The sequence below is a fragment of the Lithobates pipiens genome, unplaced genomic scaffold (genome assembly GCF_037356315.1).
Source record: "Lithobates pipiens isolate NorthernLeopardFrog02 unplaced genomic scaffold, aLitPip1_a1.2 Scaffold_17, whole genome shotgun sequence".
In the NCBI taxonomy this organism is placed as follows: domain Eukaryota; kingdom Metazoa; phylum Chordata; class Amphibia; order Anura; family Ranidae; genus Lithobates; species Lithobates pipiens.
In genome coordinates, this window is record NW_027507755.1 from 9,890,641 (window position 1) to 9,906,692 (window position 16,052).

The window sequence follows — 16,052 nt, forward strand, 5'->3', positions numbered from 1 at the left end:
CAAGTATGAATGGGGAACAGATGTGTTAAATTTGGTGTTATCGCTCTCACTCTCCCATACTGGTCACTGGAAGTTCAACATGGCACCTCATGGTAAAGAACTCTCTGAGGATCTGAAAAATATAAATTGTTGGTCTACATAAAGATGGCCTAGGCTATGAGAAGATTGCCAAGACCCTGAAATTGAGCTGCAGCAGGGTGGCCAAGACCATACAGAGGTTTAATAGGACAGGTTCCACTCAGAACAGGACTCACCATGGTCGACCAAAGAAGTTGAGTGCATGTCCAGAGGCTGTCTTTGGGAAATAGACGTATGAGTGCTGCCAGCATTGCTGCAGAGGTTGAAGGGGTGGGGGGGTCAGCCTGTCAGTGCTCAGACCATACGCCGCACACTGCATCAAATTGGTTTCATGGCTGTCATCCCAAAAGGAAGCCTCTTTTAAAGAAGATACACAAGAAAGCCCGCAAACAGTTTGCTGAAGACAAGCAGACTACGGACATAGATTACTGGAGCCATGTCCTGTGGTCTCATGAGACCAAGATAAACTTATTTGGTTCAGATGGTGTCAAGTGTGTGTGGTGGCAACCAGGTGAGGAGTACAGACACAAGTGTGCCTTTCCTACAGTCAAGCATGGTGGTGGGAGTGTCATGGTCTGGGTCTGCATGAGTACTCTCGGCACTGGGAATCTACAGTTCCTTAAGGGAACCATGAATGCCAACATGTACTGTGACCTACAGAGGGAGACTATGATCCCCTCCCTTTGGAGACTGGGCCGCAGGGCAGTATTCCAACATAACGACCCCAAACACACCTCCACGATGACCACTGCCTTGCTAAAGAAGCTGAGGGTAAAGGTGATGGACTGTCCAAGCATGTCTCCAGACCTAAACCCTATTGAGCATCTGTGGGGCATCCTTAGACTGAAGGTGGATGAGCGCAAGGTCTCTAACATCCACCAGCTCTGTGATGTTCTCATGGAGGAGTGGAAGAGGACTCCAGTGGCAACCTGTGAAGCTCTGGTGAACTCCATGCCCAAGAGAGTTAAGGCAGTGCTGGAAAATAATGGTGACCACACAAAATATTGACACTTTGGGCCCAATTTTCTCTTAGGGTTGTACTCACTTTTGTTGCCAGCGGTTTAGACATTAATGGCTGTGTCTTGAGTTATTTTGAGAGGACAGCAAATTTACACTGTTATACAAGCTGTACACTCACTACTTTACATTGTAGCAAAGTGTCATTTCTTCAGTGTTGTCACATGAAAATATATAATAAAATATTTACAAAAATGTGAGGGGTGTACACACTTTTGTGAGATACTATATGGGCATATCTGTTCTGCAGTGGTTACTGGGCTGTTTTCAAATGTCTGCACCTGCGGGGGTTACCTGCACTGAGCCATAGACTTCTGTTATTACCTGCAGGTTTGGTGCACTACAGGCATCATCCAGATATCTTTGTTTTCTGCCAGTGATTCCCCATTCTGTAAAAGCAATCCTAGAGGCTCATGAGCAGTAGGCTTCATGGTGGGCACAAGGCTGCATTGGTGGACACAGGCTGCATTGGTGGGAACAGATAAAGTTGTTGTTAATATTTATTTTTATAACTTTTCTGTGTGTGTGTGTGTGTGTGTGTATATATATATATATATATATATATATATATATAATGTGTGTGTGATTTTATTTTTTTGCATTAAAATCAATAAAAGGTGTAATTTTTCCCCCCAAAAAAATGCGTTTGAAAAATTGCTGCACTATGTGACATAAAAGATTGCAACAATTGCCATTTTATTCTGTAGGGTATTTGCTAAAACAAATATATATGTTTGGGGGTTCTGAGAATTGAAATGATTTGGCAAACCCATTTGTTACTTTCTAAATGTAATAGTGACATTATCACTATGCTGTATATAGCTTTAGCATAGAGTAGGGCTGTGGGGGGGGGGGGGGCGGCAGATCCCCCCCACCCCCCTACGTGCTACCTGGAGAATACTACAGGTGAGTTGGAGACAAGACCAGTCAACCTGCACAAGGAAAGAGAGCAGCAGTGACTGGTCTTTATTACAGGAAACCACTGCACAGGTAAAGTTTCCTACTTGATTACTGCACAGATCTGGAAGAAATATGCATTTACTACATCGCTGTTTTAAAAAAAAAAAAAAAAATGCTAAATAAATGAAAACAGACAGAACACTTTGAAAAAATAAAGTTTTTCTGTTTCTATTATAAAATTCTGTAAATACATTTTTTTTTTCCTTCCTTCACTGATATGCGCTGATGAGGCTGCACTAATGGGCACTGATAGGCAGCCGTGATGGGCACTGATAGGCAGCAGTGATGGGCACTGATAGGCAGCAGTGATGGGCACTGATAGGCAGCCTAAAATCTGATTTGTATCTGGGGAAATCCAGTGAGTCAATCACACAAGCAGTAAAAAGAGTGTATAGTTTGTGCATAAAGCTGCCAAAATTCCATAGACTTCATGGAGGCTTTGAAGACGCTTTGAAGCACCACTAAAGCTACATGGGGTATCATTTTTGAAGCAACGCTAAAACAATGCAAAAGCAGGTGTAAACAGGACTGTAAGCTAACCATTTTATTTAGTGACAGGAGCTTTGATTGGTGTTGAGAGAGCTTTACCAAAGCCTGTCTGAAGCCTTGTTGAAGCCAAAGCAAGTGTAAATAAGCCCATAGTGTAAGTGAAAAGTATCAAAAACAATAATGTAGCGCTCCAATAATAAACAGTGGAAAAACATGGATGAGGACCGATAAGGTCCAAACAGTAAATCTAGTGAATGAACAACCGATGTAAAAAAATGATGAAAGTGAGCCGAAAAGTAAAAGTGATAAAAAATAATGTTTAAAGCGAATAATGAAAAAATGAATAAATCAAAGTTCATAAGTGAACATCATGGGAAATACATCTTGAAGCTAGATTATGTGCATGGAAAAAGTCTCTCTCACTTCTCAAGGTGAATGAAAACTTGATCTTTAGTTGCAAACAATAAAGGATAGGATTGGCACACTTACCAGAGATGGTGGACTCATATACTGTACAGCTCTGGTCATCAACCCTGTCCTCATGGCCCACTAACAGGCCAGGTTTTATGTATTACCTTGGGGAGATGCAGACTAGAATACTGCAATCACTGAGCAGAAAATTATATCACCTGTGATGTATTTCAGTTATCTTGCAAACCTGGCCTTTTGGTGGGCCCTGAGGACAGGGTTGATGACCACTGCTGTATAGCATAAGAGTCAAACAGGCATTCATGAAGAGATGACCTCAATGGAATCCAACATGGACAAATTGAGGATTTGGAGGATGAGTCTCATCAGATATTTAGGGGAGAGGCTCCAAATTCAGAAAATAGACTCGATGGTATGATATAAACCGCATCCAAAGTAAAAGGGCATAAAAAACTGAAAACCGCACATAGTGTGACACTGTATGATAGGCTTAATGTAGAAAAAGGGCTTACACTTACAGAAAATTGGATAAAAAACATGCCCACATTTTTCAGTAACACAAACAGTATGCAGTGATTCCATGGGCATCAGCTGACACGTTTCGTCCTATTGGACATCATGTGGGGTTGACATTTCTGGGGATTTGTGCACCAACTGTGTACAGAAGGGCTTCCAAGTTATATTACAAATATTCGAGAAAATGACAGCACTGCAGACTAAAAAGGTAATTTATAATAACATTCCATTACAATATGGCTTTTATAGTAATTGCATATGCAATAATATATTTTTTTGATTTGGTATTCTTTTTCCCACAACAGTGGCATTACCCTTTAAGTAAAGTGTGATTTTTAATAAACCAGAAAAAGCTTTAAAATGTATTTATTTATTTACTTCTGTGCCGTTCTGCAGTGGATACTTTGTATGGAAATTGTATTTTCTCCATGATTATCAATGGCTGCACCCTATACATCTGTCCCCCCCACTCCTGAAGGGCAGACATCCTGACAGCTTGTTATCGCTGCAGAGAGAGAATATTGTACAGTGTTCAGCTGCCCACTGCTCCTATGCCTGTTAGGGAGGAGAGATAATGTTATGAATGCTTATGCTGTGAGAACCCGGCACAGGATGGCTCTATCTGCTTTCCAAGCAAAACACTCTTTTCTGCAAAGTCAAATGGGGAGAGTTGTTTATAGAAAAATAGCATCGTTAAAGAAGAACTCCACTATACGTACTTACATTAGCATTTGTAAACATTAACCACTTCTAGTTCCCCGTTGTGGCAATATAATGTCCCGGTCTGGACACCACTTCTGGTGAACATTTTTTTTTTTTTTGAGGCACTAGCATGCAATGTCAAGCTGCAGCTACCAAAGCCGGCAGAATATTAACATGCATAAAAAAGGGATATACTCCAGAGACAATCCTACCACTTTATAAAACTCTGGTTAGGCCACATCTGGAGTATTCTGTCCAGTTCTGGTCACCAGTCCTCAGAAGGGTTGTGCTGGAACAGGAGAGAGTCGAAAGAAGGGCAACAAAACCAATAAGGGGACTGGAGGACCTTAATTACGAGGAGCGCCTGCAAGCACTAAATGTATTCTCACTGGAGAAGCGATGCTTGATAGCGATTTACAAATATCTCAATGGTGATCCCAGCATAGGAAAAAACTATTCAGCCTCAAGGATTATAAGAGGACATAGGGCCACACAATAAGATTGGCAGAGAAGTGGTTTGACCTTAAGCTTCATAGTGTTTTTTTTCGCTGTCTGGACAATAGGAATGTTGACCTCTTTTCCACAAGTGGTGGTGTCAGAGGGGAGTATGGATATTTTTAATAGATTCCTGGATGTGCATCTTAAAAAACATATTATACAGGAATATGGAAAATAATCATAGACACTGACACATGTGCACCTAAATAGGTTGAACTGGATTATCTTTATTTAACCTTACCTACTATGTAGTTGAAAGGATTGTGAATGGTGTATATGTGTCACCTAGGCTACTCGCCTACAGATAACAAAAGGGATCCAGGGTTTATGGCTGATGTGAAAATTATGCATGAGCCCAGAGATTTTGTAGAGCTTTGCGTGGAATAATATCCATATATCCTCCATATGTGCACACTTTACCTAGTAGATAGATCTCATTCTTACTTTCAGCTGTCCACAAGCTTTTATATGTGAGCTGACTGATGCTCGGGGGTCTCGCTTTGTCAGCTGTGCGGGCCTGCTGCTGGGTGAAAAGGCTGACTGCTGACAGAGCACAAACAGTACGGCTCATTTTCTATAGTCTGACTCTTTGTCATTTCTGAAGGACCCCATAGGGGACAACCTTCTTTGCATTCCAATATTGCTAGATGGTATCAACATCTCATCACTAAAACTTCTGACCTCAAGGGCAAGGTTTAATCTGTTTCTCAGTTATGCAAGGTCTTTTGTTCACATGGTCCTCTGTCCACATGGTCACTATGTTGTATCAGGTGAATGTTCAGGCCCCAGCTGATACCTTTGTTGATTTGTAAGGTTGTTCAGAAGAGTTCTTTTGTAGCCTCCTCTGTTAATCTGTTAGTTATTTGATCTGAATATCAAATTAAGATGCATAAATAAACTCGAAATATTACTATTATACAGAATTTATATAGCGCCAACAGTTTGAGCAGTGCTTTACAGTACAGTTACAAAACAGTTCAAGACAGAAGAGTTCTGCTCATGGGAAGGGCAAGTGATACAAAAGGTGTTAACGGTGTGGGAATGATTTGTCTGAGAAAGTAAAAAATCAGTTGTTTACTGAAGGCGGGACAGGCTTAATTAAAGAGATTTTAGGGGTCGCCTAAAGACGGATTAGGAGATAGCCGTACAAGTTGAGGTAAGGAGTTCCAGAAAATGGGAGAGGCTCTGGAGAAGTCCTGGAAGAAGGAGTAGATGGTTGCCATTTGTTTGTAATATATACACATGTATTTGCAAATGTTTACACACTAAACCACTGGTTTTAACGTGAACTGTTGGACAGGGTAATTCGGTCAGGGTAATTTGTTGTTTTTTGACATGCGTCACCCTTCCATGTGTTCTTTGCTGCATAGGCCAGTTACAATTTGGTGTGGCTGCCATTTGTTCTGAGGGAGCTAACGAGCGAGAGGACTTGGGAGGAATGAAGAGGACAATTTGGGTATTATTTTGAGTAGTTGGTGAAGTATCTCAGGGCAGATTTGTGGATGGTTTTTTAAGTTGTTGGTAATATTTTTAATTGTATTCATTGGGCCATTGGAGGGCAGTGGAAGGATTGAGAGGGGTTTCAGACACCAGTTGGTAAGGTGGTTGAACTTGAAATAGGCCTGACTACTCCAGGAACCCAAGTATGGACTGCTCCTGTGTGTGTCATGAACGCTCCAAGGCTTTTTGGAGTAAATACAGGTGGATGCATAGATGGTTTTGTCCATGACCATCTGGTGGCATATGTATAAGGTTATCCTGTATGTACCTGGCTTCTTTATGTATGGTGTGGAATCCCATCTTTGGTAATCTGGTCAGATTAATTATGCCATTAAGCTTTCCTAAAGTCCATAGCTTGTGTTGACAAATTGTCAAATGTGTTTGCTACAACGCATAAATACCACTTTTATAAAACCTGTAGTTGGCATTCTCGTAATGAAGGCCAATAAACACTTAAACCATCCTAAAACTGGCCATACACAAATCAAGTTTTAGCTTATTGCTGCTGAATTGGCTGAAATGTGTTCCATGGCTGGCTTGGCCAGCACTACCTAGCTCAACAAAAGTAAAATTTTCAGTTGCTTTTGCTAAAGGAGCCAGGTAGAAAACTCTCGACCAAACAGCACTTGCATCCAAATAGATGCTGACACTTTCTTGAGTATTCTAACTAGAGGTCGACCGATATATCGGCCGATATTTGCCGTTTTTTAAATAATCGGCATCGGCCGATTGTGCTGATAAAAAGCCGATTTAGAACTATAGCGGGACTTTGAAATGACTTCTGTCATAGAAGTCAGTGTAAATTGCCATAGAAACGTCTTCCTCCTCTCTGGGCAGGCTGCCAAGAAAAGAACAAAATGATACAATGTTTACACTGAATGAATGAAGTCATCTCTGTGTGTAGAAGTTCTCAGTTTAACCATTTAAAGACTAAATCTTTTCTGACACTTGTTGCTTACAAGTAAAAGTCCTGTATTTTCTGCCAGAAAATCACTTAGACCCCCCGAAAAATTATATATATTTTTTTAGCAGAGATCCTAGGGAATAAAATAGCGGTTGTTGCAATATTTTATGTCACACGGCATTTGCACAGAGGTCTTTCAAATGCATTTTTTTGGGGAAAAAAATACACTATTTAAAAAATAAAAATAAAATAAAAACAGTAAAGTTAGCCCATTTTTTTTTTTTTTATCTAAATCATACATACAAGTAAACTGATTGGAGGTTTGTTTTGTTTAATAAATGTTTAAATGTAAGATATTTTCTGTATCACTTATGAAGACTGCTTTCACACTGGAGCGGGCAGGCGTTGATGGTAAAACGCAAGTTTTAGCGGCTCTTTACCATAATTTTAGCGGTGCTATTTGGCTGCTAGTGGGGCACATATAACCCAGCTAGCGGCCAAGGAAGAGGTTAAATGCGCCCATGAAGCACTGCTGCCAAATCGCATTGCATGCGCTTCGGCAGTGGTGCCCATTCATATCAATAGGCAGGAGTGGTGGAGGAGCGGTATACACCACTCCAAACGTGCTGCTTGCAGGACTTTTTTTTTTTTAAGATCCTGCCAGCGCATCGCCTTAGTGTGAAAGCACTCTGTCTTTCACACAGACTGCAGGGGAGCCATTTTGCAGGCACTTTACAGGCGCTATTTTTAGCCCAAAAGCGCCTGAAAAACGCCCCAGTGGGAAAGGTGTGTTAGATCAAGGGGGATTAAAAAAAAAAAAATAATAATAAAAAAGGAAAAAAATAAATAAAATAAAATCGGCCTAACATATCGGCCCAAAAAAATCGGCATCATATATCGGCTATTGGCCGCCATGATTTCTAAATATCGGCATCGGCCAGAGAAAAACCCATATCGGTCGACCTCTAATTCTAACAGCTCTTGGTGGCAGACTGTCAGAATACAATAGCCAGAAGGGGAGATGTGTCCATCTACACTATTTATCGTATATGGGGTAATCAAGTGATTTCTCTCGTTCAGCCCCAAAATCCTAACATGTATGGCAAGCTTGAGACAAGTCGTCTTGGTTGAATTTCACAACAGCAGCCAGTGATTCCGGTGAACTCCAGAGGGCAACATTAGACACATATACTGTGGGACTGTCAGGGATAGAGCTGAAAACAATCAGCTCTCCCTTTTCTAAGGTACCTGATAAAGGTTTTAACTTGTTAAATCAGCCCTTTACCTGTAAAAGAACATCTGACTTCCTGCTGTTGACAAACTGAACATTTATAAATTGAGAATCTCTCAACTCCAACCAAATTTTTGCTGAAAGTCAGGGATTTACATAGAAAGCCTCAAGGTCTCTGATATCTCAACACTGTACAATGTAATACAAAAAAAATCCTTTCTGGCACTGAGTGTTAACGTTATTAATAGTTTATAAAAGGAGTTGATAGTACCATCAGTGGCTCAACAATTTTCATTAGAAATTCCTTAAAAATGTGTTCAATTGCCATGCCAATGGTTCAAAATGTAAATGATTTTGGGATGAATGAAGGGGATGTAATGTTTATGTGCATGACCCTACCAAATACCATATATGTATACTATATATATATATATATATATATATATATATATATATTTATATTGGGGCTGTTACCGATTAGAATTTTTGTGTTTGATTTTTTTTAATCAACTAATTTTTCGATTAATTATAACGCACATACAGATCCAACTACTTTTTAGCTGATCTCCTTGCGTGTTGCAACTCTGCATTAGTCAGTGATAAATGTGGTATACACTATATACAATCACCCGACACTAGTTAGTTTCCACAATCCATGACTTAACCTCAGAGTTCACACAAATACGTTTTAAATTCAAACTGTAGCACTGGCATAAGTCATTTTTTTTTCCACAGTAGTGTGACAATCCCTCCACCTCCGGTCTAACTAATCACTCTCACCTTATGGCATGGACCCCTGTGCAAACAGGTGGTCATGCAAGCGGGTATCAAAAGGGTTAACACTGACCATAAACTTCTCTCACGTCTCCTTAGATCTCAGCAAGGACGCCAGGTCATGGGCAGAAAGAAAAGATCTAAGTGCTCACCGCTTATGTACAAGATTTAATTTTTGTGTTCAAACGCAAACTACTCACATAAAGATGATAAAAACACAGCATGTAAAGCCGACATTCATGTTAGTTCCCTAGGGCAGCAGCGGGTGACTTCATGCGTAGCTCCTCCCCCATACACGTTATGTTCAATCAGAACTTCAACGTCACCGGACTCCTCCCCCCTTCCCTTTGTTAGCAGACGGAGGCACTTGGGGAAGGAGTCCAGTGAGGTTGATGTCTATGACATCACCGGATCTCCGACGGAACTCCCCGGAAGCCGGTGGAGAGGTGAGTAACGATCAAAAAAATTAATCGATTAATCAATGAATTAATATTTAATTTCCACAGCCCTAATATATATATATAGTATCAATCCGACCTTCCGTACACTACTCAGCACCAAATACCCCTAAAGTACAGTAATAAAATATACCAAAAATAACATATATAATAGACAGTATAATCAATACACAGTCCAATAGTTAGAGCAGCACTGATGCTGGAGGTGTGTCCAACTTCACAAACATAATCTGGTGATGTAGCAAAATTAGTCTTATAGCATTGGGTGATCCTAGGCAGTAAATGATAAGTGCACCCTACACCAACTCCCAGTTTTCACCACGTGAGGCACTCCTTCCCCTATGGGGTTTAAACTCGCCAAACAGATGAAAGAAAGCAGCCTTAATCAAACCTTTTCTCCAACTAGATTCCCATCATTAGTCTAGGAAACAGGTTAGTGTTATACTCCAAAGGGGGTTCATAAAACACAAACAAAGCTGACATAGCGTAATCCTGTTTTATTGAAAATTCCCTAAATACAGCAAACCCTGCATCCAATCTACGTACATTTTAACACTGTTAGATAAACATTTAGAAATTGAGTGTATAATCACAGAGTCTCCTGGTCCCAAGACAAGCGCATGTTGCATACACGGCGTCTGCCATCACTTCCTAGTTTGGGAACAGCTGACGGTGAATTGCCTTTTCTTTCATCTGTTTGGTGAGTTTAAACCCCAATGGGGAAGGAGTGTCCCACATGGTGAAAACTGGGAGTGGGTTTAGGGTGCACTTATCATCTAATGACTAGGATCCCCCAATGCTATAAAACTCATTTTGCTACATCACATTATGTTTGTGAAGTTGGACACTCATTCGGTATCAGCGCTGCTTTAACTATTGGACTGTGTATTGATTATACTGTCTTTCTATTATATAGGTTATTTTTGGTATATATATATATATATAACAAATTAATGCTTGTGACAACAGAAGACCTACCTCTGGATTAAACTTTTCTTAGTACACATGCACTATAATAAGAACAATTTTTCCCAAAACGCATTCCATATAACTAAAATTTTTTTGTTAGTGTTCACAAACCCAGGACCCTACATTTATTATATCTGGTCTCCCACAGTACACAGAACATGGAAATGCAACTATTTTAGTAAATACAAACTGCTAAATACCTTTTCTCCTCAGCGGTATATAGCAGTCGTGTGACTTCTATCAGTGTCAGCCGAGCACTTTAAAGCTTAAAGGAGTTTTCACACTCCACTGACTGTCCTATGAGGCTGCATGACCCCGACCCTCTGCTTGGAAAGTGGAAAGAAAAAAAAATTGGTTGAAGGATAGAAAATCACTCCATTTATGGGTCCGCTTTACTCAAATTCACTGTTTGAAAAAGCCACGTTTGTATTCTGCCTTTAAATGATTTACATAATACTGAACCCTCTTTCTCCTTCCAGGTGCCATGGCGGTGTCCATTCCACGTCTTGATTTGGTGATCTCATTCGTGGGTGCGGTATGCAGCAGTTCATTAGCACTTATCCTTCCGCCACTGATTGAAATTCTCACTTACTACAAAGACAACCTCAGCCCTCTCACAATTGCGAAGGATGTTTCAATAGCAATGATTGGATTTGTGGGTTTCATCATGGGAACCTATGTAACAATTGAAGAAATAATTTATCCAACTCATTTACCGCTGCTAAATGTCACAGAGAGCCCTTTAAAAGACTTTAATAGCACTTACCTAGGATTACACTGAATACTGTTGTCTATGAGGACGTTCCTAATCCAGTGCCTTCAAACTCAGAAAAGAACTAAGGATATGTGCATGTTGGCGTCTTCTGATATAATTATTGATTCTTTTTTTTTTTTTTTTTTTTTTGGGCAGAAAGGAAGCTAAAAATCATGCAAGTACTTTTTATGCCGCATACACACGACCGGACTTTCTGGCAGAAAAGGTCCAATGATCTTCCCGATGGAGTTCTGACCGAATGGACTTGCCCACACACACGAACGGACCAAAGTCTGTTTGTTTTTTGGAACATGATGACTTACGACGGGACTAGAAAAAGGAAGTTCAATAGCCAGTAGCCAATAGCTGCCCTTGTGTCGTATTTGGGCCATCGGACCAGCATACAGACGAACAGTTTTACCGATAGAAATTGATTCCGTCGGACAGATTTGAAACATGTTCTGTTTCTAGGTCCGTCTGAATTTTTGAAGAAAAAAGTCAGATGAAGCCCAACACTATCAGAATATCCGACAGAATGATTCCGTCTGACCTTTTCTGATGGAAAGCCTGGTCGTGTGTACGCGGCATTAGTTGTCTTTTCACATTTTACTTAGTTTTTTTGTTGAATTCCTACTTATTTGAAAGTTTTATTTTTTTCATGCTTATTCTGTGGATAGCAAGTATTTTATACATATTTTCAGACCATTTTTTGCAAGTGAAAAATGAACAACAAAAAAGGGTGATAGCAAATAGAAACAAAAAATAAATAAATGAAGATACATTGTAAGTACATCAAATGGTAAATGATGTCTTACTGGTTTAAAATGTTTTAATTCACCCCAGCTCTGGTAGAAATGTCAGAGCCCCAGTCTAAGACCTTTACACACGGTCAGAAAATCTGAATATAATCTTCGTCCGATGAACGATCTGCCGATTTTCCAATCGTTAGTATGCTGCTTTTGACAGCATCTCAAATGAGAGTCCTGCATTTTGTCATTCACATCTCAGCGCTGCCAAGTCGCGGGCAGATCCGCCGCAAGTCTGCCCGCGATTTAAAACGCTCTGCAAATAGCTATGCCACCATTCTAATTGCAGAGCTTTTGCGCTGACTCAGCAGCGGGCATGTCAGTCCACTGTAGAGATACCGCTGCTTCCACACACAGAGCAGTGGTCCTCCTTTGCAGCCTAATGCCCACACACTGACCTTTCTACTGGTGCTCGGGTTGCATTAAAAACCTTTACAGTAACAAAACATTAACAATTTACCCTTTCAGGGTACTGCACAATTAACATATCCAAATGTTTCCTTTTAAGATGGCAGATCTTCACTTTTTGAGTTCAGTTCCACTTTAAAGGAAAACAATCTATTATTAGATTTTTTTTATTCTTACTGTGAAATGTGTTATGCAGAATTTAAGAAAGTTTGCAGGAATTACTGAACTACAAGCAGTGTTCACTAAACTACCTACAAGAAAAGCACTGACCAGCATGCTATAAAGCATACCCCATGCACAATGTGAGACCCCCTTTAAGGCAAAAGGATACTGTTACATTTTTTTTAAAATACTGATTGCAGCGAACCTGTACTTTACCAATACAGTGCATAGCAACAGTTTTATTGAAAAGCTGATCCCTGTAGCATCTAACACTTACCTTGCCCTAATTTATTCACTATTTGAAGTGAAGAGAATAAGCCCCACGTATGTTTCAAATTTAGAGCTTACACAGGACTGTCTTCGTTCTCCCATGTGACACCGCTGGGCCAACCACCAAGCTCTGGTAGTGTCATGTGAGAGAGAAAGAGTGAGTGAGTCTCATTGTCCCCATACCTGGAAGTACCAGGAGGTGAATGGAGCGGCAAGGAAGTGAAAGAAAGAACACCATGTGCAGGATGGAGGCTGGGCATTAAAGAGACCCGGTCACCACTGTAAACATGTGCAGGTAAAATTACAGAAAAATCAAGTATTTTAAATGGTTGTCTGTATAAATGGTTTTTATTCCCCTGCAATGTGCCTTTGAACTTCCTTGCAAATTAAAAGTATCAATCACTTAAAGCAGCCTCCTTCCTCCTTGCATGTTATAGCCCTTTCCACTTCTGGGGGGAGTGTGTCCAAGATGGAGACGTTCAGGAGCAGTCTCATACCTTTTGAATGGGGTGACTCTGCAAGTGCCCCGCAACCACGTGCTAGTGTGGGGTCCAAGGTTAAAACCTGCTTTGACCCCTTTGGTTGCCATACTGCACATATGATGCATATATAAAAAAAAGTGTTGCGCTGTCTGAAGTGGTGTAAATGCGAATCACACATATATTATATCATCACATAAATTAATTAAATATATGAGACACCAAAGTCCATATTGTGATATTGTGCAAAGTCCTTAAATTCAGTGCGAACACCCAGTGCTTAGACAGGTCAGGCAAAAATGTGTTCTTACCAGATCCAAACACCTACCAAGGTCTATAATCACATCTGTGAGCTTTACTACCTCTCACATTAGGTGCAGATCATCTTGCCAGTGTTCTTGTAGGAGACTGTTGGTGAAAATTAGCCAAAGGGTGAACCACAGGATATCCACAGAAGCCGATCCAACCATTGATCATACGAGAAAAGGAAAACTCATTGCGCAACGTGCAGATTAACCACTTCCCGACCAGCGCACGACGATGTACGTCGACAGAATGGCACGGGCAGGCATATTGGCGTACAGGTACGTCCAATATTCAATGCTCCCGCGCTGGTCGGGACCCCCGTGAGTCTGGTCGTGGGACCCGCGGACTCGATCGCCGCGGGCATCCCCGCGATCGTCTCACGGAGCGGCCGAATGGAGGAAATGCCGAGTAAACAGCATTTCTCTATTCTGCCTAGCAACTAGTGACGCTGATCTCTGCTCCATGTGATTGGAGCAGAGATCAGTGTTCACTAAATGAAAGCCCAACCCCCCCACAGTTAGTAACACACCCCTAGGAACACTTAACCCCTACACTGCCACCCACTGGTTAACCCCTTCACTGCCAGTGTCATTTACACAGGAATCACTGCATTTATATAGCAGTGATTACTGTATAAATGACAATGGTCCCAAAAATGTATCAAAAATGTCCGATGGGTCCCCCACAATGTCGCAGTCACAATAAAAATCGCTGATCGCCGCCATTACTAGTAAAAAAAAAAAAAAAAAAAAAATTATTAATAAAAATGCTATAAAACTATCCCTATTTTGTAAACGCTATAACTTTTGTGCAAACCAGTCAATAATCGCTTATTGCAATTTTTTTTACCAAAAATATGTAGAAGAATACGTATCAGCCTAAACTGAGGGAAAAAAATGTTTTTTTATATATTTTTGGGGGATATTTATTATAACAAAAAGTAAAAAATAATGCGTTTTTTTCAAAATTGTCGCTCTATTTTTGTTTATAGCGCAAAAAATAAAAACCGCAGGGGTGATCAAATACCACCAAAAGAAAGCTCTATTTGTGGGAAAAAAAGGACGTAAATTTTGTTTGGGAGCCACGTCGCACGACCGCGCAATTGTCAGTTAAAGCGACGCAGTGCCGAATCGCAAAAAGTGGTCTGGTCTTTGACTAGCAAAATGGTCCGTCTGCAAGTGGTTAAAAACGGCCAATTTGTTAAAAAAAAAAAAAAAACGTACTTACAATAAGACTGTAATCACAGGCATTGGAAATAGAAACGTCCTCACGAGCGTGATGACGTCACCTCTATTTTCTTGCCCTGCCAGTGTATGTTTCGTCTGAATAGATGTTGTATGTGAGGCATTAGGGGCTTTAGGGATGTTTTCTGTGATGCATACTAGCACATTATGACATTATCCTGCAGGTGCCCAATTAATTTTTTTATCTTTTGCGGTTTGCACCTGCTTTAACAAATATAACATATGGAAATATTATTTTCTATTCCAAGCTAAAGCTAACTAATATTAAAGCCCACTCCCCGCCCCCCCCCCCCCCCCCCTCTAAAACCTATACCAACTATTCTGTGGAAGAAAGATCTGTATACTTACCTTTTTCTCAGGCTGCTCTGGTCTGGTCGTGTGTGGTCTCCCTAGTGTCAGCCAGCACTAGCTACAGGGGAGAGAAGAGAGTGCTCAAGTACCGCTGGAATGCCTGAGCAGTGGCATCACCCATAGCCTTAATATGGGGCATCCGCTGTCAGTGCTCCCTGAAGTCGCTGGCTTCCACGGGGAAGGGAAGCACGTGACCAGACTAGAGCGGCCTGAAAATAGGCAAATATACAGATCTTTCTTCCACAGGGTAGTTAGTATACATGTTAGAAGGAGGGTGGGAGCAGTTTTAGGATTAGTTCGCTTTAGCCCAGAGTTTGAATATAGTAATTGGGTTGCCGAGTCTCTTTAAAGTAAAATTAAAGCAATGGTTCACTTTAAGGACTCTACTCTACTATGCACACAGGCTAGGTAGAAAATGCCTACAAAGAGAGATGAATTAATTGGTTTGCAGTTGGCCGAATCTGATACATTCCTGAATACACAGGTGGCAAATAGCCCAGTCCCTGGAAAAATCATTCAGTTCTTGAATTCAGCCTATAATTCATGAACTGTGCTGTTCTCTCCAGATAAGGCAAATGTGTGTTCTTATATTCAGGAGAAGTAGGAAATTGTAATTCACCTGGAGAATATCAGATTCATTTGAATTCAGACAATTTGCAGTCAATCGATTCTTCTCTTGTTATGCGCTTAAGATTTAAATCAAACTGGGAGGTTTTTTTTCCTTATGACTTCTGTTTATTTTCTCTT

General features: G+C 40.6%; 1 protein-coding gene across 1 annotated transcript in view; it reads left to right on the forward strand.

The window, feature by feature from the left end:
- Positions 1 to 13,333, forward strand: part of SLC36A4 (solute carrier family 36 member 4) — a 389,091-nt gene extending 375,758 nt beyond the window's left edge. The window contains exon 11 of the mRNA XM_077484990.1: positions 11,005 to 13,333. Coding sequence (XP_077341116.1) covers positions 11,005 to 11,306 — 302 coding nt within the window. The 3' untranslated portion in view covers positions 11,307 to 13,333. The remainder of the gene's footprint in view (positions 1 to 11,004) is intronic.
- The last annotated feature ends 2,719 nt before the right edge of the window (positions 13,334 to 16,052 follow it).